This window comes from Chanodichthys erythropterus, chromosome 11 (assembly GCF_024489055.1).
Source record: "Chanodichthys erythropterus isolate Z2021 chromosome 11, ASM2448905v1, whole genome shotgun sequence".
NCBI classification, from domain to species: Eukaryota; Metazoa; Chordata; class Actinopteri; order Cypriniformes; family Xenocyprididae; genus Chanodichthys; species Chanodichthys erythropterus.
In genome coordinates, this window is record NC_090231.1 from 56,224,652 (window position 1) to 56,252,641 (window position 27,990).

At 35.6% G+C, this 27,990-nt stretch overlaps 1 protein-coding gene across 2 annotated transcripts; it reads left to right on the forward strand.

The window, feature by feature from the left end:
• The first annotated feature begins 25 nt into the window (after window positions 1-25).
• Window positions 26-27,947, forward strand: parvab (parvin, alpha b). 2 transcript variants are annotated; one of them, XR_010896480.1, is made up of 14 exons: window positions 26-221; window positions 6,241-6,330; window positions 6,432-6,502; window positions 9,639-9,741; window positions 9,821-9,961; window positions 11,015-11,130; window positions 11,481-11,539; window positions 14,282-14,301; window positions 14,866-14,927; window positions 15,028-15,096; window positions 21,849-21,950; window positions 23,589-23,661; window positions 26,915-27,067; window positions 27,332-27,946. XR_010896480.1 is itself a non-coding variant. In XM_067401478.1 (13 exons), the coding sequence occupies exons 1-13, from the start codon at window positions 86-88 to the stop codon at window positions 26,989-26,991; spliced, it is 1,119 nt and encodes a 372-aa protein (XP_067257579.1). In that variant the 5' UTR covers window positions 26-85; the 3' UTR covers window positions 26,992-27,947. The 2 variants fall into 2 exon arrangements, 1 of the variants encoding a protein (XP_067257579.1); XM_067401478.1 differs by having other exon boundaries at window positions 26,915-27,947.
• Window positions 27,948-27,990: the final 43 nt, after the last annotated feature.

Sequence of the window (27,990 nt, forward strand, 5' to 3'; positions counted from 1 at the left end):
GGAATTCCACTTCCGTTCAGTGGAGTTCAAGAACTTTAAATCCGCACGTCTACATAAGAGGCACATACACTGTATTGCTTATCAAATGGCTTCTTCACCGCAGAAATCACCGTCCTCACCGAAATCTCCCACTCCAAAGTCGCCGTCCTCCAGGAAAAAAGATGATTCTTTTCTTTGGAAACTTGGTGGAACTTTATCAAGAAGAAAAAAGGCAAAAGAAGGTGTGAATTCAACTTAACTGCATGGATAGCCGATTAGGTTCTCTTGATGCATGTCAAATAAATCTCTGCTCTCTTAAGCTCACTGATGCATGTATCTGCTATAGCCTAGTTATGAACACCTGTGCTGTATATTTGCTCTTTCTTTCTTTCTTTCTTTCTTTCTTTCTTTCTTTCTTTCTTTCTTTCTTTCTTTCTTTCTTTCTTTCTTTCTTTCTTTCTTTCTTTCTTTCTTTCTTTCTTTCTTTCTTTCTTTCGCCATGCTACTGTTTGATTGTAAACTGTAGTATTGTGAGTGTTTACAAAAGACTACACGTGTCTGCTGTGCCCATAAAAGGAAGAGAAGTGGCTGTTCAATACTCATTGTGAGATGATGGTTAAATGAACATGGTCAGAAATGTTTCATAATTCTGTTATAACAACATCTTTGCTTTCTTAATTCAATTTCAGTTTCTCTCTTCATTCACTCAAATATTTACTTCAGCAGCAATTAAACTTTTTGTGTTTTAGTTTTAAGTATTTTTTACCCTTTTAAGTTCACCCCCCCCCCCCCCCAAAAAAAAATGTGAAGGAAAAAACATGAAAAATGTATTGTTTGTGTATTTCATTCTTAGTGTGGTGACATCCATTGCTCATTCAGAATGTCACTGCTGATCCTTTGACATTCATATATATACAGCATAGGAGTGATGGAATTTTTTTTGGTCCCATGTGGCAGAGACATATTTAGTTAGCTGGTATGTTTATTTGTGGGTTTAGATTTCCACTGACTAAAAGAGAAAGAACCGCAAGCCACAACAGGAAGTACCATCTGGCACCCCGAGAGAAATGAAAAATCCTGTCAAAAGTTCATTTGCAAGCTGTAAATCTGCTGTTATGGATAAGTTCTAAACCTGCGCGTTCATTGGGAAGCCGGCGTGCTGCTTCTCCTTGCCCTCAGCTGTTAGAAGCCACTATGGCAGGATTCGGTGTTGATTAAAAACAGGATGTCGATATCTCTAGGGATCTGTACCGATTCTTCTTCTGGACTGCCTCTCACAGAGATGTGCTGCAGCATTGCTTTAGTGATTGGCCAGTATCGACGGGGCCACTGGACAGATGGAGAGAGAGAGGGTGTTTAGAAGATCACCTGCATGAGGGCTGGTTTAAACACCACTGATTCACAGGACGGCAGACAGGGTCAATTAAATGAGAGATTCAATGGAACAGCAAGATTTAGAGGCTTAATCTATAAGCATTAACTATCAGTAATCTGTTAATAGGTTTGAGAGTTACATTTCCAATGTCCACCATAAGAGTAGGAAGCTAACTAATGATACACTTTCCCACTGACAGCATATTCATGTCATAGAGTGAAGTCAGGACCTACCCCATCTGAAAAACCATGCTGTGTATTGTAAATATTATAATGATATATATTTAAACTGTAAAAAATGAATGTGATGTTAACAGTAAAATGTTGTAAAAATGCTAAATTGTAAATAGGTTAACAGTAAGTTCCCGTACCATATACAGGGAAAAACTGTAGTAGCTCTTACCAGACATTTTATGTTATATAATGACTCTTTGCACCTTCTTTATATTAGTATACTTCAGCTTGTGGAAAAAAACTATTTGTGATGAACTCTGATTCTTTATGTGGCTTTCTCTTTTACCACCTGCATTATTATGGTGCTTGTCAGTATATGTTAAAGGTGCAAAACAGATTTTAGTAGTAGTGTGCATTGTTGAATTTACTGGTTTACATTCAAATGTTCTTGTTTGTAAATTACAGTATTATACTGTAAAATGTACAGTTTGCTTTATAAATGTGTTTACAGTTTTTCTGTATTTTTTACAAAATTATTCTGGCAACCACAGCTGCCAAAATTATTTTGCATAAACTACAGAATTGTTTTTACAGTGTAAAATTATTGTGTAAGTAGTAAAACAAAAAGAAACATTTTGACTCCCCCCTCCATTGCCTCACAGTGTTTTGGTCCACTGCCTGCTTTACCGCAATCATATTGAATCGCAGAAGCAAACTGCTATCAGGGGGAGGGCGGAGCAATTGAACTCGGGTTGGACCAGGCAATCGAACCAAGTGTGAAAGCACCCTTAAACAGAAGTAATTATGGGTAATTATGGGTTTAAGCATTCTCCCCTAAATGTGATCAGTTGTAGAGGCTTGAAACTTTGAGGGATGGTAGTACTCGCACTGTCTACAGCGTCACATATGCTTGCCCCAATCGGCCTGATGGGGGCGCTACAGCGGTGAAAAAATTTAATCGTTAGGCGTAGGCTCAAGTGTCTTATATTGTTGGAAAGAAGATGGACAAAATGCATGCCTAGGATTTGCTCGTCGTTCTGGCAAAATTTTGTAGTATTTTGGATTTTTTGCAAACTAGTCCTATGTTTTTGGCCTGATCGGAGCCGAACCAGTGCAGCAAGATTATCTAAAATCTGATAATAATTATCAAAAAAAAAAAAAAAATTGAAATTTCAATTCACGGTCCCTAAGGGCTGCCAAAACTTTGCAGTGGACGGAGCCACTTTTACTAAAATTGCTATAACTCATGAACGGAACGGAGATATTTTCACCAAACTCGGCACACGTATGTAAGAGCTCATTCTGTGGTCATGTGAAAAAATTGTGGCGATTGGCCACTTGATGGTGCTATAACAGGAAATAACAATAAAAATGGCTATCGTAGGCTGCGTCCGAAAACCTAGGTAGCTGTCTTGCTGCCTCGCTATCTTATAAGAGAATGACTTGTACGGCAGCATTTGTGCATGAAGGCACCTCACAAAACTGATTTCGGACAGACTTCTGAGGCAGCGTAACAGTTTAATGATCTACAGCAATATAGCGCGAGCTTTGGTGAGAACTAAACAAATATTTGATTACTACAGTAATAATTTCTCGATAGAAATTATATCAAAATTGAAATATGTTGATCAAAATCGTACATTTATACACAAACTGAGCAGCAAACGCAATTTTCGGACGCCATCTTTATTTTTCTAGCTCAACTGTCACAGAATGGAAAGCACAGGATTGTGGGATATCAAAGGCAGCTAAGGATACATCTATGCTTCCTTCAAAAATCGATCAGATGAAGGTATCTCATGAGAGAGGAAGTGAAGCTAACATTGGATTCGGACGTTCCTTGATGCCTTACTACCTTGAAATGTGTCCTCAGAAGGCAGCATTTTCCAGTTTTCGGACGCAGCCACTATCTCACTGTTTAGCCCAGGATACACTGCATGATTTTCAGCTGTCCCAGACGAAAGACTGCCATCGTGGCTCTTAATCGGTGGTCCTATGTCGTACAGTGAGAGAGGTTCAAAGATGGATGTTTTCCCGGTCTTGCGACCAAAGATAGTCTACGATCATTTTCTGACAGTTTTAGAAATTCATCATGATCATCGCACAGTGTGTTTGCTGCTACGACCTATGTCTACTGACCAGCCAATAAAAATGCGACATGAAATCAACACAACATGGCGCTAAAACTTAAAACGGTTTACCTCAAGCTCTTTTCCCTTCTTCTTTCGCCACTTCCTTTTTTTCAGCACATATAAAAACTACAACTGCCAAAGTGTGATTCAACATAGTGTTTTGTTTACCAGTGGCGCATACTAATGACGTTTTATTCTTCTATAGGAACGTGCATCGTAGCCTACGAGTCAACAGGTGTCATGATCGTACAGTCTACATGCATGTCGTACCCAAGTTTAATAGATCCATGTCGCACAGTGTGATAAAGTAATGATCTTATAGGATTGCTAAAATCGTGCAGCGTATCCCGGGCTTTAGTCCGACTGACTTGAACTCTGGCATGCAGTGTCTTTGTCCAAGGTGCCATGATCGTCTATGAGGACATTGGTGTATCTCAAAAAACATGTCTGCCATCGGCCAATGAAGTTTGAGCACCTATCAGACAAGGTTAACAGAGGCTCATTGGAACGAAACATTGCTGGGCCTTTTGATTCACAGCCATAGAGGCCTGTGAGATTCAAACCGCATAGCAGAACTTTTCTGTCTATGATCGAGATGGTTACAGGCTTTATGATTAAAACATTATACCTTTTCATGCATGTGCTTAAAGGCCTTAAAGCGCTTGAACCCTGATAAATGTTGCTGGCAGCTATATTATTGAAATTACATTTGAAGATGTAATACTTGAATCATTCTTAAGTGGGTCAGAAAGTTCAACTCATTGCATTTAATATAAATTAAAACTGTAATAGGCCTACATTTTTTATTTTAATTGTAAAAAAACATGCAATTAAGTGTCTGAAAACATTAACATTCAGTTCTCACTTAAGAATCCTCTTTTAAAGTATATTATTTCTGAAATAATGCTCTTTTTAAAAGTATGCTAGTGTGTGTGTGTTTTTTTTTTAGAAGGAAATTATAACACTGCAAATGGCTTACTGTCTCTGCATATTATGTGTGGTAGGCATTTTAATATAGGTATTTTAAGCATATAAAAATAATGATAGAAAAAAATGTATGAAAAAATTATTTAGTATAATATAAAAAACACACTCTTCACTTTCAACATAATATTGAAAAGTGATTTTAGATATTTTGTGCTGGTTTCTGAACATTCTTATTTTGATAAATATTGCTGTATTGATTGAAGGTCTGAGTTGTAGTTCTTTTGTTAATCTGGACGTGTTCAGGGATGAATGCATAGCATTAAATGAGACCGTTTGAGTAGCCCCCTCCCCAGTGAAGCTAATACAGCATAACTGACCTCCAGTGATGAGAGGCACAGCTTAAAAAGAGCTGTGTGTTCAGCTCTGCCAGCTCTTTGAGTACTGCTGCTAGATGATGCTACATTTTATGAGGTCATATCATACAATATACTATATATTTTTACTGTTATTTTAGAGTGAGCGATAATATTAGGCTACTCAAGGTTTTTGTTCACCAGCTGGAGTGCCCAGGACATCCACCAGAGGGAACTTCTCCCCAGAAAATTGTCATTCCACCATGAACTGCATATCCCAGAATCCTTTGCCCGGACTCATTATCCCTGATTAGTTTCAGGTGTTTCTCAGTTACCCTTGTTAACTCTATATAAACCTGGTTAACTCAGTCACTCTTTGCGAAGTCTTGTATGTGTCACCATGCATTTCTGAGTGTTATTTCTGGTTTTCCAGCTCGAGGTTTTGATCTTCTGCTCGTCTCCCTGGATTTGCCTATGTCTTCGACTCATTCGCTATCTTTCCATACAAAGTTGCAAATTTAACTAATGCACGAAATTGCAATGTCGCATAAAACATTTCTGAATAAAACACTGTTTCCAAACGATGAGTCAAAGAGAACAAAACCGTCACTTCCTGATAAACTGGTGCTTAATATCACTAAGAAACATAAGAGAAGCCACTGTATATAATAATTTTCATATATAATAAATGATTTGCATCTCAGAGCGAGCAGACAAAATGCAATAAACGTTTTATCTTGCTTTCAGAGGCAGATGCTGCTGTTTGGGAACGCAGTCATGTAAGAGGAATTATACCAAACCACATTGACGACAGACTTCTGAATGACCAAAACAGCATTTCAGATGCTTTGCAACAAGATTTTTTCCACTTGTTAGTACAGTTATGCCTTCCCATCACACAAAGTCACATGATTTTTTTGATGCGCATTGAGGAATTTATTCAGTAAATGTGTTTCCATCGCAGTTCATTTGCATGTTTTCGTATCGGATAGAAAATGTATCCTTTTTTTTTTTGCAGTGCATATCTTTTTTCTGCCTTCTTTTTTTACGTAGTTGCGACTAAATGGACCAAGTTTCTGAACACAGACGAGGCTTCGCTGACATATAAAGATATTAATTTATTCATCTGTTTGAAATCAGAAAGTTGCAGAGGTTCAGCCTCAATGAAAGATTTTGAGTTCAGAGTTCTGAAACTTACTGTACATTTACATTGAGATTTGTGAAGACGAATTCAGTTTTTCATGACACGGAGCATAAAGTGGTTCAAGAGAAAAACTTTTTATATGCATTTCTTTTCACAGTGTCTGAGCTCCAGGAGGAGGGTATGAATGCGATTAACCTGCCCCTCAGCCCCACACCCTTTGAGCTGGACCCTGAAGACACCATGCTTGGTAAGATTTCTCAACATTACTGATAATTCAGTAATGAATTAGTTGAACTAAACAGCCTCAGTCATACTAAAAGCTGCTGTATTTCCCATTTGTCTCAAAAGACGAGAATGAAGTCCGTACCATGGTTGATCCGAACTCAAGGAATGATCCCAAACTCCAAGAGCTGATGAAGGTAAATCAACTCCAACATGATTGTAGTAGCCTACATCTGCTCTTTTTTGAGAGCTTTGGCATTTTTCATTCACTCTCTTGACTTGCAACTCTCAAGTGATACAAGTTAAGCCACATTTCTGCCACAGAACTTTCCCTAGGAACTAGGGACTTTAGGGTGGTACTCAATGTGTTTCGACCGCAGGGACCAGGGTCTAAATGAAGTTCCGGGTAAAAAATTCCCCCTCAGAAAGTCCCTGCTCTTGCAGTAGAAACTTTTTCAAAGTTCAGCAACTTTTGGGGGTGGGACTTGGGTTCTCCACACAGCATTTTATGTCAACCACCATTTTTAAAAGTCTGTTGAGGTGCGTTCAGTAAGAGTTGTTTGCTATTCGAATGAACAATTGAGTTTAAAATATACATCTGATGGGCCGACGATGAGGTTCAGGATTTATTAAGCTTATATGTGGAGGACAAAATCCAGCGTGAACTGGAAAGTCGCGCACAGTCCTACATCACTGGACTACTCTTCATGGTAGACTGCTATGGAAACGTGGACAGCAACAGGTCTGAGGGAAAAAGTTCCTGGGACAAATGGTTCTGGGTAACGCAGCTTTAGTCTTGTGGCACAATTGTCATCTATCATGTAAAGAGACCCATATTAAAATCCTGATCTAATTTTACACTCTTAAAGGGGTAATTTTATGCTTTTTCACTTTTTTAACTTTAGTTAGTCTATAAGGTTGCTGTATGCACATTAAAAAAGATCTGCAAGGTTACAAAGCTCAAAGTCCATTTCAAAGGGAGATATTTTATTTAACAGAATCCAAGATAGACTTGTTTGGACTACAACACGTTTTTTCCAGGCTTTGTGAAGTCACAATATTACTCATTTGAATAATCCCCGCCCACATATTATGCAAAAAAGGGGGCTAGGCCTGGTTGAGCTGCATTAGAGAAGACAGTGCTGTGGCTATGTCAAAGAGACCCTGTTTCCAAAATTTACCTACCTAAGGCTGACAAACTTAGAGTGGTTACAAATTAATTTAAAACACAGTTCCTGAACATTATAACCCCAATGTTTATCTGTGTGCTTCACATTTTACGGAGAACAGCTTTCAGAATCTAAAGCCCAAAGTATACGCCACTTTTTACGCATACTCGAGGGTCAGTGTACAGTATGCGTGGCGCGAATTTCGTCATCAGAAGTGTAACCACAATGCCGGATTTTTGGAACCGCACATACAAATTAAATTTCTTTGCAGTGATTAGTTTATCCACAAGTTGGCAACCGTGCCCTGGGGGCATCAATTCACAAGGTAGTCAAAGAAAAACTGCATTAACAGAACAGACCGGAACGCATGCTACAGCGATGAAGGAGGCCTATATAGCCTAATAAGCTTCTCCTGAAATGGAGCAGTTCCAACTTTGTCGGCAGTGCTTGAAGTGGGAAAGAAAAAGTGCCTGTACTCCCAATGCTCGGTTCAAAACGCATTCCCGAAGTCATTAAATTTATGAGAAATTTAGAGAAAAATTTAGAGAAAAAAGAGAAAAAAGTCGTTAAATTATGAGAACAAATTTGTAATTTAACAAATTTGTTCTCGTAATTTAACGACTTTTTTTCTCATAATTTAATGACTTTATTCTCAACATTTTATCTCAACTTTTTTTTTCTTGTAATTTAATGACTTTATTCTCAACATTTTTTCTCTAAATTTAACAACTTTAATCTCGAGATGTGTTTTTTTTTAATTTTTTTATTTTATTATTATTGCTTGGCCCTAATCCTCTTCCATAAAAATGTATAAGAAATAAAAAAATAAAAACAACAAAAAAAAAAACTGAAACATCCTGTAAAATCCGTGTTTGCAAAATCTGTGCATGAAATCCGTTCTGCACAATCCTTTTGTTTTGTTAACATTCTTAATTCTGAATTAGGCTTGAATTGGTTTGAAATTGATGCTATCCTTCATATTTACATCTGAGTAGAGTTTGCGGTTATGGTAAGGTGCGTGACATTTCCCTAACACGTGTTAAGCTGTGCCAATCACAACATACTGAGCCAGCTAACCAATCACAGCACATTTTGTGTTTCAGAAGGAGGGGCTTCATTGAAACAGGAACTAAATGAGCATTTGAGCCAGAGTGGGGAGAAAGCTGCTGTAATAATGTAAAAAAATTATATATATATTTTTAACAATCAAGCATGAAAGCTTATACTAGTACACCCCAAAAACAAAATCAAGACTTCGTAAAAGGTCATAATTGTCACGATCATCATCTGTTCCTGTCATGTTCCTGTCACATCCCGGACTACATTTCCCATGATCCTCCATTGCTCATCACCTGCACTCACTTCACAATCACTCCACACTATCACCACACCCAGCTGCAGCTCATTATCAGGACTATAAAGGACTTTCACTCACACCACCTCACTGCGAAGTCTTGATTTCCTTGTGTGTCATTTCTGAGCGTTTATTCCCTGTCTGTTCTGCCTGTTACCGTTTGGACTGTTACCCTGTTTATCCCTGTCTGCCGCCTGCCTCGACCTCTTGCTTGTATACCGACCTGTGAGTGATTGCTGCCTGCCTCGATCCTTGCCTGTACCCTGACTACGACTCTGCCTGTTCCTTATTGCTCCTGTTTGTTCCTGTTTGACCCTGCCTGAACGACCACGCTCACTTCTAAATAAACGCTGCAGTTGGATGTGGTGATAGTGTGGAGTGATTGTGAAGTGAGTGCAGGTGATGAGCAATGGAGGATCATGGGAAATGTAGTCCGGGATGTGACAGGAACATGACAGGAACAGATGGTGATCGTGACAATAATAGGACCCTTTAAAATAAAGTTTCTAAAAGGGGGGTTTCACAGCGATGCCATAAAAGAACCATTTTTGGTTCCCCAAAGAGTTCTTACAAGAACCGATTTTTCTTAGTGCAAAGTATGTATATGTATAATTGTATATTAATAATGTGAGTAGAGTAATGTGAAACAATATTTAAAGACATTCACAAACTCATAACAGAACCACAAGCTACTTTAGGAGGCATTGATGGTTGACTCGTGAGAGTAGTTTTGCAGTACAGTAGTCTTTTAACATGCATATTCAATTAGTAATTTTTCAAAGATCACACTTCTCTGGTGTTTCATGAAAGGTGCTCATTGATTGGATCAATGACATGCTGGTGGGAGAGAGAATCATTGTTAAGGATCTAGCTGAAGACCTCTATGATGGGCAGGTTCTTCAAAAACTCTTTGGTGAGGAATCTGTATATTATTGTTCCATTAAGACCCGGTATTCTGTTGTGTAACCTATAAATTGTGTATTTATTCCCAGAGAAACTGGAGGGAGAGAAGCTGAATGTGGCTGAGATGACTCAGTGTGAGATCGCTCAGAAGCAGAAGCTGCAGACTGTTCTGGAAAAGATCAATGACACCCTCAAAGTTTCCTCCAGGAACATTAAATGGAATGTTGACTGTACGGCCTCTTTTTTTCATTGGCCTATTATATGTTATACACTATAATACTATTCAATAACAACTCTCTCTCCCTTTTTTGTATCCAGAACAGTTTTTTTTTCTTCTTTTTAACATCAATTGTGGTCACTGGGTATATCACTGCTTAAAGGGATAGTTCACTCAAAAATTAAAATTATTATGATTTACTCACCCTCAAGCCATCATAGGTGTATATGACTTTCTTCTTTCAGACGAACACAATCTGAGATTATTAACTATAATAACTAGGCATACTCACCGATTTGCGGCAGAAGTGTAACCTGACGTATGACACAATGATGAATGCAGAAGCACAGAGGATAGAGAAAAACAAAACACCCATCTTGAATTAGAAGTCTAAAACAAGAAATGTAAAAAAAAAAAAAAAAAAAATGTCAGAGGATTTCGATATAAGAAGGCCTTTATTAACCCCCTGGAGCAGTGTGGAGTACTTTTATGATGGATGGATGCACTTTTTTTGTCTTCAAAATCTCAACCTCAATTCACTACCATTATAAAGCTTGGAGGAGCCAGGATATTTTAAAATATATCTCCCATTGTGTTCGTCTGAAAGAAGAAAGTCATATACTAGGATGGCTTGAGGGTGAGTAAATGATGGGATAATTTTCAATTTTGAAGACCCATTAGAGCTAATATATATATAGACATTTGAATCATTGTTTAATATTTTCATCATTTGAATGTAAAAATATACAATGAATAGGTAAATATGTAAATATTATGCAAAGATTGCCATTGACAGTTCTGAAAAATGCATAAACAACACTATTATTGTCACTTTTGAATTTGACTTCATTTGTGCAGTTATTTTATATTTTATTTATATTATTCATGTTTGTTTTATTAATTGCATTAAAATTGCATTTAGCAATTCTGTCATTTTCAGGCTCAACCGGTTGAGAACCACTGTTTCATATCTGACCTTTCTTTTCATTATTATGAATATATTTAACATAATGTACACATTAAGAAGGCATTTCACCTTGTGCTCCTTCTTCTGTGTATTTCTCAGCTGTTCATGCTAAGAACATTGTGGCCATTCTTCACCTGCTGGTGACTCTTTCTCAGCATTTCCGCGCCCCTATCAGACTGCCAGACCATGTGACTATTCATGTTGTTGTGGTCCAGGTACGTTTATTTTCCATTCATAATTTATAGCTTATTCATTTGCTTTAAGCTTCTCAGTTGTTTTATTGTTTTACAGACATTTAAGGGTTTTGTCAAAATGGACCATGAGCAGCGATCTTTGTAAACATACTAATGTTGATAAATCCATATTGTCGCAATATAGCAATTGATGTAAGGATGATTTTACATTTACAGAGATATTCATTCTGTATGATTCTAAAGAAAATGTTTAACCATAACCATAGTTTCCAACAAAATATTTGTCATAGTAAATTTCTGATTTCTGGTTCATAAACTGTTCCTTAATTGCTCTTTCCACATTACTTGAAAATGTTTCTCTATCCCATCAGAAACGAGAGGGAATACTTCAGTCTCGGCAGATCCAGGAGGAAATTACAGGCAACATAGAGTATGTTTTTATTTTTAATTCATTACAGGCCTTGCAAATAAAAGAATAACACAAAGGATGTGTTAAAATTAACACAATAGTTAATATTAGTTAACTCTTTCCTCGCCATTGACGGAAATTTCTTGCAATCCATGTTTTCATTGTTATACGGTGGGGGGGGCGATATTATGCATCTTCTGAAAGAATACTGAATCTCTGCATCAAAATAGAACCTATAGAACCTGCTATAAATGCATTTATAATGCTAAAGGCCCCAATATACTTCAAGCAAAATCAAAGAACAAACTTGTGTGACATCGTTTCGAACTAAATCAGGCCAAATGAAGTTTGTTTGGGGTTCGTTTCAGGAGCTTGCTAAAGCACTGGCTGGAAAACACATTCAAACTACCACTGGTCCATTGTTCATTACAGGCTTTGCAAATAAAAGAGTAACACGAAGGATATGTTAACATTAACACAATAGTTAGTATTAGTTAACTTTTTCCTTGCCATTGACGGAAATTTCTTCAAACTACCATTGGTCCATTGCGATTACATAAAAAGTGTAAAAATGTGTTCTGATCTCGTGCAGTAGAGGTAGAAGTGATTCATGAGTAACTGCATGAGAGGATAATATATGAGCCGTAAATTTCCTGCTGACATGTTGCAATGCTCTTCTTTGGTTTGTAATGCTTTATTTAACATCACAACCGACATAACAAATAATAACCTCTGAGTCAGATACACAAATTATTACATTTTGACGTCACTTCAGGGAAATAACCTGATTCATTAATAACGTCATGTAAACGCAGTTTACTTGCGTTGTCGGGTTCATTTATTATAGCTTGTCAAATTTTCAAGTTTTTGTGTGTCCCTTTAAATGCAAATGAGCTGCTGTTCCCGCCCCCTTTCCAGAAGAGGGCGGAGCTTTAACAGCTCAACAACAACAAAGCTGGAGAATCTCACACAGCCAAAATGATGATTGTCAGTAACGGTGTTCAGCCTTACATTGTTCAAACCGGAGTCGACACTGATGGAGAGACTCAGGAAGAAGTTACAACTTTTAGACGTTTCTGAATGGTTAGTGGATACATTTATGTAGCTGCTGTGGAGTTGATTCAACTCATCCACTAGCATGTGTCGTCATGTTCATCTTTTGTGCAAATCCAAACCCTCATTTGTGAAGCAGTCCAGCATTAAATGACGGCATGACAACAACACTCTACTACAACAACTCTTCTGGGGCGTTCACACCAGACGCGACTTGCGCAAATAAATCACGCTATTCACATGTGTAGTTGGACGCTTGAACATTTTGAGTTTACTCGCTTCATTTGCGCTTGAAATTCACTTCACAACAGATGCAAATTCACGTCATGAGAGGAGCTTCTGCCAGATGGCTCAGTCTCGTTTCTGCACAATAAAAACTCTGAATAAACACATCAACTCATCAGCGGGAAAGTAGTTGTAAAATACGGCGAATAAGCTCAATTTGCCGACTTAGGTAGCTTGTAGTCTAAATATGTATATATATATAGCTCAAATTAAGTAAAGAGCATTTTTTACAACTCACCAGATTGTCCGACCTCCTCACTCACTTTCTTTCAAGATCCTTTTTATTCCTGTTTCTATAAAAGTACAAAGATGTATCGTACAGCGACAATGATTTTGTCCTCCATTGTTGTTTCGAATTTCTGCCTTCGCTCGCTACATCGTAATCACGTCGCTACTAGAACAAGCTCCTGATTGGTTAACGCGGCCCGAATAAGTTCACATTTTTCAACTCGTGCGAATCGCGTTATTTGCACCTCAGGATGTCTATTCGTGTCTTTGCATTGACTTAACATGTAAATCACTCGCGCTTAACGCATCATTTGGCATCTGGTGTGAACGCACCATTAATTATCTCTAAAGCAGCCCAACATGACCTCACCCCCTTTGTTGTGTGTTCTTGGGGGTGGGGTTTATGTACATTTTAGGGTTAGTGATGTCACTAACCCGGGAAGAAGCTTGTTGTAGTCCCTACCAGCCGTTTGTTGTAGTCCTTAAACAGAGAATTATTTAAAAGAAAATATCTCCCTTTGCATTGAACTTTGAGCGTCGTAACTTTGCAGATGTTGTTTATGCTCAAACAGCAACATTACACACTAACTAAAGTTAAAAAAGGGGTTCTTGACTATGATTTCACTTTAATACCTTTAGCAGGACAAAAAATAGATTGGCTTTATGATGCAGTGACATGCCAGTCATGGAGCACTGGTGTACAGGGTGTGTGTGTGTGTGTCCATCATGAGCTGGTTCCTCCTGCTTCTGAGCAGCTTTGCAGTGGTTCTAGAGGTTGAGCAACGGGGCTGTTCCTCTGCCAGCTCTCCACCGCTGCTGCTGATTAACAGCGGTCCAGCGGGCTCAAGTCAGCATGGGAGATAAGGCAGAGAGCTCCTCGGGCAGCAGCTGCTGAGACATGCCTCTGCCGGGGCAGAATTGACTGTGGAGGCGAGCCGCTGCTGGGCAGACGTCCACTAGGCCAATATCCTGGAACCGAGTTCTGTTTGATCGGCCCGCTCCTGGGACCAGAGCATCCCCTTCCCCCCTAATCTTTTTGTTTGCTTTTCATCCTGGCACTCTTGATACATCCCTTATTTTGCCATTCAGTGACTGTTTGTAAAACCCTTTCATTCAAACATAAATGGATTGTTGGTCTCTTTTGTTGCTCAAATTATTGAAACAATAATGCTTTTTTTTTTTTTTTCTTCCCCATAGGGCATTGTTTGGAAGATATGGTGTGTATTTTGTTTGCATACATTCAGTTTTATTTACAGTGGCCCAAATAACAATTTTAAAAATGTATGAATGCCACTGCATTAGATATTTAGTTTTTTTTTCCCCTAATAAAATCTATAAATTAGCATGAGAATTTTAGAACAGATTTATTTTGTGTAAACAAAAATGTATAAATGTAAGTTACATTACATATGTAGTACACTAATAGGCTATGTAGTTTAATTATTAAAAAAATAAAAATAAAATTAAACTTAAAAATGAAATACAATGAAATACATGTTTGAAATGAAAAACCTGTAAATTGAGACAAAAGTATTTAGACACTTATCAGAGTGTCATTCATAGTTGATGTGGTCTATACTAAACCTGAAGAGAACTGCCTTCATACATTTACTAAAATCACATTGAGACCAACTGAATTCAGTTCTGAGAAAACTTGCTTTGATCTTATGTATAGATTTAGTGTCCAAACACGATTTGGAGCCACATTTAACATAAAACTCTGGCAAGTTTTCTAATGTCTCCCTGCATACGAGCAATCATGTCTTATTTTACTTTAACAGAGCGAGACGCCTTTGATACGCTTTTTGACCATGCGCCAGATAAGCTGAATGTGGTGAAAAAGGCAAGTGCAGATTACACTTTCTTTAGGTTTTACACAATTGAGAGTTTTGACTTTTGACTCTAATCTCTTGGTCTCTCTTTTTGGTCTCTCTTTTTTACAGACTCTTATCACATTTGTGAACAAGCACTTAAACAAGTTGAATCTGGACGTGTCAGAGCTGGAAACTCAGGTAACATAATCTTGACTCACAGAATATCAGTAGAGAGTTATATGAAAATAATTTTTAAAATGTACATAAATATTCTGACACTTTTCTCAGACTCGTGAGATATAAACTCAAAAGTCAGAATTGCGAGATAAACTCAGTTCTGAGAAAAAAGTCACAATTGCCACTATATATCATGCAATTCTGACTTTATATCTCGCAATTCTGACTTTATATCTTGCAATTCTGACTTTATATCTCGCAATTCTGACTTTATATCTCACAATTCTGACTTTATATCTCACAATTCTGACTTTATATCTCGCAATTCTGACTTTATAACTCGCAATTCTGACTTTATAACTCGCAATTCTGACTTTATAACTCGCAATTCTGACTTTATATCACGCAATTCTGACTTTATATCTCGCAATTCTGACTTTATATCTCGCAATTCTGACTTTATATCTTGCAATTCTGACTTTATATCTCGCAATTCTGACTTTATATCTCACAATTCTGACTTTATATCTCACAATTCTGACTTTATATCTCGCAATTCTGACTTTATAACTCGCAATTCTGACTTTATAACTCGCAATTCTGACTTTATAACTCGCAATTCTGACATTATATCTCGCAATTCTGACTTTATAACTCGCAATTCTGACTTTATATCTCGCAATTCTGACTTTATATCTCGCAATTCTGACTTTATATCTCGCAATTCTGACTTTATATCTCGCAATTCTGACTTTATATCTCGCAATTCTGACTTTATAACTCGCAATTCTGACTTTATAACTCGCAATTCTGACTTTATAACTCGCAATTCTGACATAATATTTCGCAATTCTGACTTTATAACTCGCAATTCTGACTTTATATCTCGCAATTCTGACTTTATATCTCGCAATTCTGACTTTATATCTCGCAATTCTGACTTTATATCTCGCAATTCTGACTTTATATCACGCAATTCTGACTTTATATCACGCAATTCTGACTTTATATCTCGCAATTCTGACTTTATATCACGCAATTCTGACTTTATAACTCGCAATTCTGACTTTATAACTCGCAATTCTGACTTTATATCTCGCAATTCTGACTTTATATCACGCAATTCTGACTTTATAACTCGCAATTCTGACTTTATAACTCGCAATTCTGACTTTATATCACGCAATTCTGACTTTATAACTCGCAATTCTGACTTTATATCTCGCAATTCTGACTTTATATCTCGCAATTCTGACTTTATATCACGCAATTCTGACTTTATAACTCGCAATTCTGACTTTATAACTCGCAATTCTGACTTTATAACTCGCAATTCTGACTTTATAACTCGCAATTCTGACTTTATATCACGCAATTCTGACTTTATAACTCGCAATTCTGACTTTATATCACGCAATTCTGACTTTACATCACGCAATTCTGACTTTATATCTCACAATTCTGACTTTATATCACGCAATTCTGACTTTATATCACGCAATTCTGACTTTATATCACGCAATTCTGACTATATCACGCAATTCTGACTTTATATCTCGCAATTCTGACTTTATATCTCGCAATTCTGACTTTATATAACGCAATTCTGACTTTATATCTCGCAATTCTGACTTTATATCTCGCAATTCTGACTTTATATCTCGCAATTCTGACTTTATATCACGCAATTCTGACTTTATATCACGCAATTCTGACTTTATAACTCGCAATTCTGACTTTATAACTCGCAATTCTGACTTTATAACTCGCAATTCTGACTTTATAACTCGCAATTCTGACTTTATATCTCGCAATTCTGACTTTATATCTCGCAATTCTGACTTTATATCACGCAATTCTGACTTTATAACTCGCAATTCTGACTTTATATCACGCAATTCTGACTTTACATCACACAATTCTGACTTTATATCTCACAATTCTGACTTTATATCACGCAATTCTGACTTTATATCACGCAATTCTGACTTTATATCACGCAATTCTGACTATATCACGCAATTCTGACTTTATATCTCGCAATTCTGACTTTATATCTCGCAATTCTGACTTTATATAACGCAATTCTGACTTTATATCTCGCAATTCTGACTTTATATCTCGCAATTCTGACTTTATATCACGCAATTCTGACTTTATATCACGCAATTCTGACTTTATAACTCGCAATTCTGACTTTATATCACGCAATTCTGACTTTATATCACGCAATTCTGACTTTATATCTCGCAATTCTGACTTTATATCACGCAATTCTGACTTTATATCACGCAATTCTGACTTTATATCTCGCAATTCTGACTTTATATCACGCAATTCTGACTATATATCACGCAATTCTGACTTTATATCACGCAATTCTGACTTTATATCTCACAATTCTGACTTTATATCACACAATTCTGACTTTATATCACACAATTCTGACTTTATATCTCGCAATTCTGACTTTATATCTCGCAATTCTGACTTTATATCTCGCAATTCTGACTTTATATCTCACAATTCTGACTTTATATCTCACAATTCTGACTTTATATCTCGCAATTCTGACTTTATATCACACAATTCTGACATTATATCTCGCAATTCTGACATTATATCACACAATTCTGACTTTATATCTCGCAATTCTGACTTTATATCTCGCAATTCTGACTTTATATCTCACAATTCTGACTTTATATCACACAATTCTGACTTTATATCTCGCAATTCTGACTTTATATCTCGCAATTCTGACTTTATATCTCGCAATTCTGACTTTATATCTCACAATTCTGACTTTATATCTCACAATTCTGACTTTATATCTCGCAATTCTGACTTTATATCACACAATTCTGACATTATATCTCGCAATTCTGACATTATATCACACAATTCTGACTTTATATCTCGCAATTCTGACTTTATATCTCGCAATTCTGACTTTATATCTCACAATTCTGACTTTATATCTCACAATTCTGACTTTATATCTCGCAATTCTGACTTTATATCACACAATTCTGACATTATATCTCGCAATTCTGACTTTATATCTCGCAATTCTGACTTTATATCACGCAATTCTGACTTTATATCTCACAATTCTGACTTTATATCTCGCAGTTCTGACTTTATATCTCGCAATTCTGACTTTATATCTCGCAATTCTGACTTTATATCTCACAATTCTGACTTTATATCACGCAATTCTGACTTTATATCACGCAATTCTGACTTTATATTTCTCAATTCTGACTTTATATCTCACAATTCTGACTTTATATCACGCAATTCTGACTTTATATCATGCAATTCTGACTTTATATCACGCAATTCTGACTTTATATCACGCAATTCTGACTTTATATCACGCAATTCTGACTTTATATCACGCAATTCTGACTTTATATCTCACAATTCTGACTTTATTTCTCACAATTCTGACTTTATATCTCACAATTCTGACTTTATATCTCACAATTCTGACTTTATATCTCGCAATTCTGTCTTTATATCTCACAATTCTGACTTTATATCTCACAATTCTGACTTTATATCTCGCAATTCTGACTTTATATCACGCAATTCTGACTTTATATCACGCAATTCTGACTTTATAACTCGCAATCCTGACTTTATATCATGCAATTCTGACTTTATATCACGCAATTCTGACTTTATATCTCGCAATTCTGACTTTATATCATGCAATTCTGACTTTATATCTCGCAATTCTGACTTTATATCTCGCAATTCTGACTTTATATCATGCAATTCTGACTTTATATCTCGCAATTCTGACTTTATATCTCACAATTCTGACTTTATATCTCGCAATTCTGACTTTATATCACGCAATTCTGACTTTATATCTCGCAATTCTGACTTTATATCTCGCAATTCTGACTTTATATCACGCAATTCTGACTTTATATCACGCAATTCTGACTTTATAACTCGCAATTCTGACTTTATATCACGCAATTCTGACTTTATATCTCGCAATTCTGACTTTATATCTCGCAATTCTGACTTTATATCTCACAATTCTGACTTTATATCACGCAATTCTGACTTTATATCTCGCAATTCTGACTTTATATCTCGCAATTCTGACTTTATATCACGCAATTCTGACTTTATAACTCGCAATTCTGACTTTATATCACGCAATTCTGACTTTATATCTCGCAATTCTGACTTTATATCTCGCAATTCTGACTTTATATCTCACAATTCTGACTTTATATCACGCAATTCTGACTTTATATCTCGCAATTCTGACTTTATAACTCGCAATTCTGACTTTATATCACGCAATTCTGACTTTATATCTCGCAATTCTGACTTTATAACTCGCAATTCTGACTTTATAACTCGCAATTCTGACTTTATATCACGCAATTCTGACTTTATATCACGCAATTCTGACTTTATATCTCGCAATTCTGACTTTATATCACGCAATTCTGACTTTATATCACGCAATTCTGACTTTATATCTCGCAATTCTGACTTTATATCACGCAATTCTGACTATATATCACGCAATTCTGACTTTATATCACGCAATTCTGACTTTATATCTCACAATTCTGACTTTATATCACACAATTCTGACTTTATATCACACAATTCTGACTTTATATCTCGCAATTCTGACTTTATATCTCGCAATTCTGACTTTATATCACGCAATTCTGACTTTATATCTCACAATTCTGACTTTATATCTCGCAGTTCTGACTTTATATCTCGCAATTCTGACTTTATATCTCGCAATTCTGACTTTATATCTCGCAATTCTGACTTTATATCACGCAATTCTGACTTTTCTAACTCGCAATTCTGACTTTATATCATGCAATTCTGACTTTATATCACGCAATTCTGACTTTATAACTCGCAATTCTGACTTTATAACTCGCAATTCTGACTTTATAACTCGCAATTCTGACTTTATATCACGCAATTCTGACTTTATATCACGCAATTCTGACTTTATATCACGCAATTCTGACTTTATATCTCGCAATTCTGACTTTATATCACGCAATTCTGACTTTATATCTCACAATTCTGACTTTATATCTCGCAATTCTGACTTTATATTTCTCAATTCTGACTTTATATCTCGCAATTCTGACTTTATATCTCGCAATTCTGACTTTATATCTCACAATTCTGACTTTATATCTCACAATTCTGACTTTATATCACGCAATTCTGACTTTATATCTCGCAATTCTGACTTTATATCTCGCAATTCTGACTTTATATCACGCAATTCTGACTTTATATCTCGCAATTCTGACTTTATATCACGCAATTCTGACTTTATAACTCGCAATTCTGACTTTATATCACACAATTCTGACTTTATATCTCGCAATTCTGACTTTATATCTCACAATCCTGACTTTATAACTCGCAATTCTGACTTTATATCACGCAATTCTGACTTTATATCACGCAATTCTGACTTTATAACTCGCAATTCTGACTTTATATCACGCAATTCTGACTTTATATCACGCAATTCTGACTTTATATCTCGCAATTCTGACTTTATATCACGCAATTCTGACTATATATCACGCAATTCTGACTTTATATCACGCAATTCTGACTTTATATCTCACAATTCTGACTTTATATCACACAATTCTGACTTTATATCACACAATTCTGACTTTATATCTCGCAATTCTGACTTTATATCTCGCAATTCTGACTTTATATCACGCAATTCTGACTTTATATCTCGCAATTCTGACTTTATATCTCGCAGTTCTGACTTTATATCTCGCAATTCTGACTTTATATCTCGCAATTCTGACTTTATATCTCACAATTCTGACTTTATATCACGCAATTCTGACTTTATAACTCGCAATTCTGACTTTATATCATGCAATTCTGACTTTATATCACGCAATTCTGACTTTATAACTCGCAATTCTGACTTTATAACTCGCAATTCTGACTTTATAACTCGCAATTCTGACTTTATAACTCGCAATTCTGACTTTATATCACGCAATTCTGACTTTATATCACGCAATTCTGACTTTATATCACGCAATTCTGACTTTATATCTCGCAATTCTGACTTTATATCACGCAATTCTGACTTTATATCACGCAATTCTGACTTTATATCTCACAATTCTGACTTTATATCACGCAATTCTGACTATATATCACGCAATTCTGACTTTATATCACGCAATTCTGACTTTATATCTCACAATTCTGACTTTATATCACACAATTCTGACTTTATATCTCGCAATTCTGACTTTATATCTCGCAATTCTGGCTTTATATCTCGCAATTCTGACTTTATATCACGCAATTCTGACTTTATATCACGCAATTCTGACTTTATATCTCACAATTCTGACTTTATATCTCGCAGTTCTGACTTTATATCTCGCAATTCTGACTTTATATCACGCAATTCTGACTTTATATCACGCAATTCTGACTTTATATCTCACAATTCTGACTTTATATCTCGCAATTCTGACTTTATCTCTCGCAATTCTGACTTTATATCTCACAATTCTGACTTTATATCTCACAATTCTGACTTTATATCTCACAATTCTGACTTTATATCTCACGAGTCAGAATTGCGAGATAAAACGTCACAATTACCTTTTTGATTTTTTATTCAGTGGCGGAAATGAGCTTCCATATAGTCATGTATGTCATATCTAAAAGCTGAAATCTTAATGTTTCGCGATTCCCTCCAGTTTGCAGATGGCGTGTACCTGGTCTTACTGATGGGACTCCTAGAAGGATACTTTGTGCCCCTCTATAACTTCTTCCTCATCCCTGAAAATTTTGATCATAAGGTAAATTACTGTGACACTTTAGTATATAATGAAAAGATTCAAATTAAAATGTGCATTAAACAGAAATCACTACTGACCTCTATTTTGAGACATTTCTGAGTAAAATGTATTAATCCACCAGCATGTTCAAGCTTCAATAAGTTCATGAAGGTATTGTAAAAGTAATCCAAGTCGTCTATGAAAACTGATCAATGTACATACATAGTACATCAAATATAGTTAACAGCAGCTCAACTGCGCATGCTTGATACTCAAAAACACTTAATTGGATCTTGTGGAAGCTCAAACATGCTTGCATGACACAGTAATGAACCTCAAACAAGCATGTTTTCACTTTCTATGTATATGTGTTGATCAATGTTCATCATCAATGTCTCTTCAGAAGACTTGGATGAAACTGCTTGATTCATATGGATTACTTTTACAATGACTTTAGGAACTTTTTGAAGGACAATTGAACTGTGCAACACTGTCCCAATCGGGCCAGTGCTACATCTTTGCGAAGGTTTATCCTTTGCATGTGGTTTTAAGCCACATTAAATATTCAAGTGCAAGAAAAGATGAAAGAGAACTCAATGCTACTCAATATGTGAGAAGTTTGCACTCATCCATAGCACAAGCCCGGAAAGCAGCGTCTGAGACAGCGCACAAATATTGAATGGAGTTGTCTTTCGCTTTTCTAATTCACCCAAAATTATATCAGAATGGCCATTGTAAACATAGTCGGTTATGTCGTAAATTAATGTAAAAAGCTGAGAAATAAAATGCCAGTGTAACGGTATATTGAATCCATGCAACTCTTAAAGTGACAGCAGCCTAATTATTCCAGCTGTCTGTGTTTTAATTTCAATCAAACAAAAGACAAAATAATCACTCACTACTCTTGACAAAATAACTTTTGTAACTTTAATAAGGATTAAAATGTTTTTAATTTATACAGTGAAGAATATGCAGTGCCACTTTACATTTGTTTACTTTATTTCTGTACCTGAAATCTACTGCTAACCTCCCTAAAAAGCAGTGTTTATTTCGTATGTATCCTTGTTCTGTTGTATTTATATATTCATGTTGGCCTGCTGAATGTTAAATGTATCCAATCCATGTTCATTAGAAATTATTTGATTATGCAGCAATAAACTAGCTAGTATAACTTAATTCATGATCAAAACACTATTTTAATGACAAAACTTAAGAGCAAGTGACAAATGTCGGTATCGGAATCTGCCAATAATTGTTTATTAAAATCGGTATCGACCCAAAACAATCCTATCGGCACATCCGCACATTCACGCAGAGCTGGAACACAACCAAAACAATATTCTTCTGCAAAATGCAGGCAGTCTTTTTAACTGCTAAAGGGTCAAATGTTACATAGTATACCTTTAAAGATTACAAAGTCAAAAAAAAAAAATAATTATATACACTAACGCATCATTCATAATAAGACCAGTAAAATGCAATGACAAAATAAGGTCATTTTTGACTTTATGCTGACTTTAATACTTAAATATTTTCTAAAGGAAATCCTATATATTTTCTATGGACAGACATATAATAGTGGCATTTTAGTGTTTTAAAATTGTTGTTGATTTCTCATTGTCACTTAATCACAACGTTGTTTTGCACTTTATGTATTAGGTGCATAATGTTTCATTTTCCTTTGAACTGATGCAAGATGGCGATTTGGAGAAGCCAAAGCCCAGGCCAGAAGGTGATATTAAACTTTTCTTTCAGCGTCTCGCTCTCCTGGAGATAATCTAGAGATCCTTGTAATGAACAAAGTGCTTCTGTTTTGTGTTTCACAGCGCTTGATTTCTAAGGAACAGTCATGGCATGTTGCCTGATTGCAGTAGTTTATTGTAGTTAAGAAGAGTTGCCATGTGTATCAGTTGAATTGATCTCCTCATTGCCTCCTCTACTGTTGCTGTTGAACTACTTGAATGAGAAGCTAATCAATGCTTTGCTTTACTCAAAGGGTTTGTTGAGTGCCTTAGTTGCATGCTGCATCTACAATTGCATTTTCATTTCTCTGCAGCAAAGTTCCTCTGTGTAATCACAAGGCTTAAACAACATCTGGTTAATGCGGCGCAGATGATCTAACTGAGAATATGCCTTATGGGCGGTTGTTACTAAATGAGTTTTGATGCAAAATACATTGAGAGCAAAAAAAGTGTTGCTGTTAATTATTAGTGGTGATCGCTAAGGCAAGCATCGCTATTATTGCTCATCGCAAAAACCAGTTAGAGACCAGAACTTGATATTGTCAAAAAGTATATTGTTGAAAGTATATTATTTCTATTATAATAACTCTTTTTAAAAGTATGTTAAAGTGTCTTAGCAAAAAAGGCTTAACAAATTAGACACATGATGGACTTTTTTTTTTTATTGAAATAAAGATTTTATGTTGATATTTATATGGATGTATACAGTAAATGGCCTTGCGGTGTGACAGATGTTACAAATATTCCATTCCGTGTAGTCTGTCTGAAATAATAAAAATGCTGTTTGCATATAAGTGCTTTTTAAATAGTTTTAGATTCAGCATAACTTGTCACACTGCAGGACACTTTCAACTTTTTAAAAATATTTTGAGTCAACTGTTGGAAAACTGGGAAATGCTGCTCCAACATAGATGATAGTGAGTTGTGCTCAAGAATTTTTCTTCAAATCAAATAAAAGTGAGGTAACACTTTAGATTACAGCCCGGAAAGTAATTACAACAAATTTACAGCGTAACTTTCAATAATTATAGTGTAACTATACAGTAAGTATGTGTAAGTATAGGGGAACAATATGTGAAGTATTGGGAATAAAGGGGTAACAACCAGGAAAAATAACAAATTATTCATACCTTTAATAGTTTATAACTAAGGGGTACGTATGACATTACAGGCCGTAAATTAAAGTGGAGCTTGTTACCCTCTTATTTCATGTAGTCACAGGGTAAGTAATTAATAAAAATAAATAAATTAATTAGTCAAATTTTTTCAAGTCAAATTTATTTATATAGCGCTTTTACAATTGGTAATTGTTTCAAAGCAGCTTTACATATTAGAAGCACAGAAAAAAAGGGAAGTGGTTAAAACTGTACAACCAAGCGTGGTAATATGTAACATATACAAGATGGTGCTACATTAAGCCAATGTCGGCTGACTTCCAGGGGTGGAAAAAAACCCCTAGGAGAAAAACCCAGCGTGCTAGCACTGGGAAAAAAGTCCTAGGAGGGAAAAAACCCCTTGGAAGATATATATATGTAAATGTATATGGAGATCAATATCTGAATTGTACATTTTTATTATAGAGATTAAAAATCGATTATATATAAATATATGTAAGCGGATACGCAAAAAATTAATTAATAAAAACGCAAACAGTCATATCACTTGGAAAACTTTATTTGAAAAACAACTTATTTCAAAACAGATTTAAAGTTACAAAACTTCTTATTTGTTTCTCTTGCTTGGCTTCTTCCTCCTCTTGTTCCTCGTTTTTTTTCTTTCCACTGATGAATCTTAAGAGGGAATCCCATTTGCTATTCTGTATTTAAAAAATACAGAACACTCGGAAATGTGCTCACCGTTTACTCATCTTTTACCCTCATGCCATCTGAGATGTATATGACTTTCCTTCTTAAGATGAACACAAAAAGGATTTTAGGAAAAAAATAAATCATCTGGGAACGCTATAATGCAAGCTCATGTTCCTAAAAGTCGAAGCATCAAACAGCACAAACAGCAATAACAGTAATCCATACGACCCTAATGGATAAATCAATGTCTTCTGAAGTGAAACGATACGTATTTGTAAGAAAAATACCAAATATTTGAATATTTTTAAAACTTTCGACCAGCTGTCTTCTGCGCGTGCATGCGAGGGTTGAGAGTTCATGCTTGACGTAACTTGGAGCGTGACGTAGGCGTGCCGAGAAACTCACGCAGATGTTGGATGCCGTCAGTTTTTTTTAATTTTTATTATTTTTTTAGTAATGCTCACAACAAAATACACAGAATAACAGATAATGAGAATGAGAAACAAACAAGACAGAATAACAGAGACGGCAGTTCTCGCGCGAGTTTCACACGAATCTCCCGCGAGAACGTCATGAAAGCTTCACGTTGCTCATTTCAATGTGCTTCATCGAATGCGAAGTCGACTCTCATGCAGGCGCTGGTGACAGTTGGTCGGAAACGAAAAGATGAATAGCCTAAATCATGAGAAAATTTCGGGGTGTACTGTATTTTCTTATAATACAGAATAGCAACGGGATTCCTTCTTAAGATTCATCAGCTGAGAAACAAGAGCAGGAGGAAGCCAAGCGAGAAACAACAACAACCAAAAAACGGACAAAACTTGTTACTTTCTGTCAGGACTTTAGGTTTTGAAATGAAAAGTTGATTTTAAAAAATGAATAATAAGTGTTGTAGACCTGTTTTTAATAAAGTTGTTTTTCAAATAAAGGTTTCGGAGTCAGTGATATCAGATTGTTTGAATTTTATTAATTACTTACCCTGTAACTACATGAAATAAGAGGGTAACAAGCTCCACTTTAATTTATGGCCCGTAATGTCATACTTACCCCATAGTTATATGTCATAAGTACCCCTTTAGATATAAAATATTTACAGTATAAATAATTTGTTATTTTCCTGGTTGTTACCCCTTTATTCCCAATACTTTACATATTGTTCCCCTATACTTACACATACTTACTGTATAGTTACACTATAATTATTGAAAGTTATGCTGTAAATTTGTTGTAATTACGCAGTACTTTCCGGGCTGTAATCTAAAGCGTTACCAAAAGTGAAAATCTAGTCGTTAAAGCATTTTAGAGGTAGCACTTGACATTAGCAGCTGAGATGTCAGGTATGTTGAGAGAGAGGAAAGATCATGTTTCATATTGAAATGAACACCTCGTTACATACTGTACCCCAGTCATGTTCAGATCTTTTATGTCTCCTCAGACATTGTCAACTGTGACCTCAAGTCCACATTGAGGGTCCTCTACAATCTCTTCACCAAGTACAGGAATGTGGAGTGACAGAGAAGCAGCAATACATGCAGAAATTGCTTGATTTAATCTACCAAAATGCTCAGTACAGAGAGATCACATCCTTGTCAGTATTATAGAAAAGAATACAGAATGATATTTATTTTATATTTGAAATTGAGCCTATACATATATGTATTTAGTCTGAAAGATATTTAGCAATCACAATCTGTTTATCTATTTATCATTGTTTTTTTATGATGAATGTGATGAAGATGAAGATATATGAAATGTAGAAATGCACATTATAGTCTATTTTGATATGAATGCATTTTGTGTGCTAGATTAAAAAAAAAAAAAAAAAAAAACTTTAACAACATTTAACCCACAGGAAAAAAATTAACTCGTGGCAACAATTAAAAAGTAGCCCAATTCAGCTGGAAACTGTGGACTTGGCAACACTACAGAATCAAAATGAATTATTTCCCCCGTATAGCTCAAACAGCAGACCATGGCACCGCTAAGCAAAGGCAAGGTCATTTGTTTGAATCCCAATAGGGAATGCATGAACTGATAAATTGTCTACCAAAATACAATTTATGTCACTTTGGATTCTTTGGCTTCATCTACCAAATGCATTTAAATATATGAAGTTTTTTTATGATAGCAGAAATATAATATAATATGTAACCTATTCTTTCAAATGGACTGAAAACAGCTGTACTGTGGGAGAATTATATTGATGTATGAAGGATGTTTGCTAGATTAAGAAAGTATCAGGGGCATTGAATTAAAATAAATTCAATTAAAAGGTCAATGAAATAGTTTTTGCTGTAGAGGTTTAAAGTCACCATGAAATCAAAACTTACAATTTTTATTTGTTTTATGGAATATTGCTGTTTTTATTATTAAAGATTTGTTCAAGTACATTTTTTTTTTATTTTATTTATTTGACCTTGTATTCTTTAATCAAAATAACAGTTTTATATGTTTGCACATTTATTTTTGTAATATGTTTTTTGTAACATTATAAACTGTTTTGATATTTTT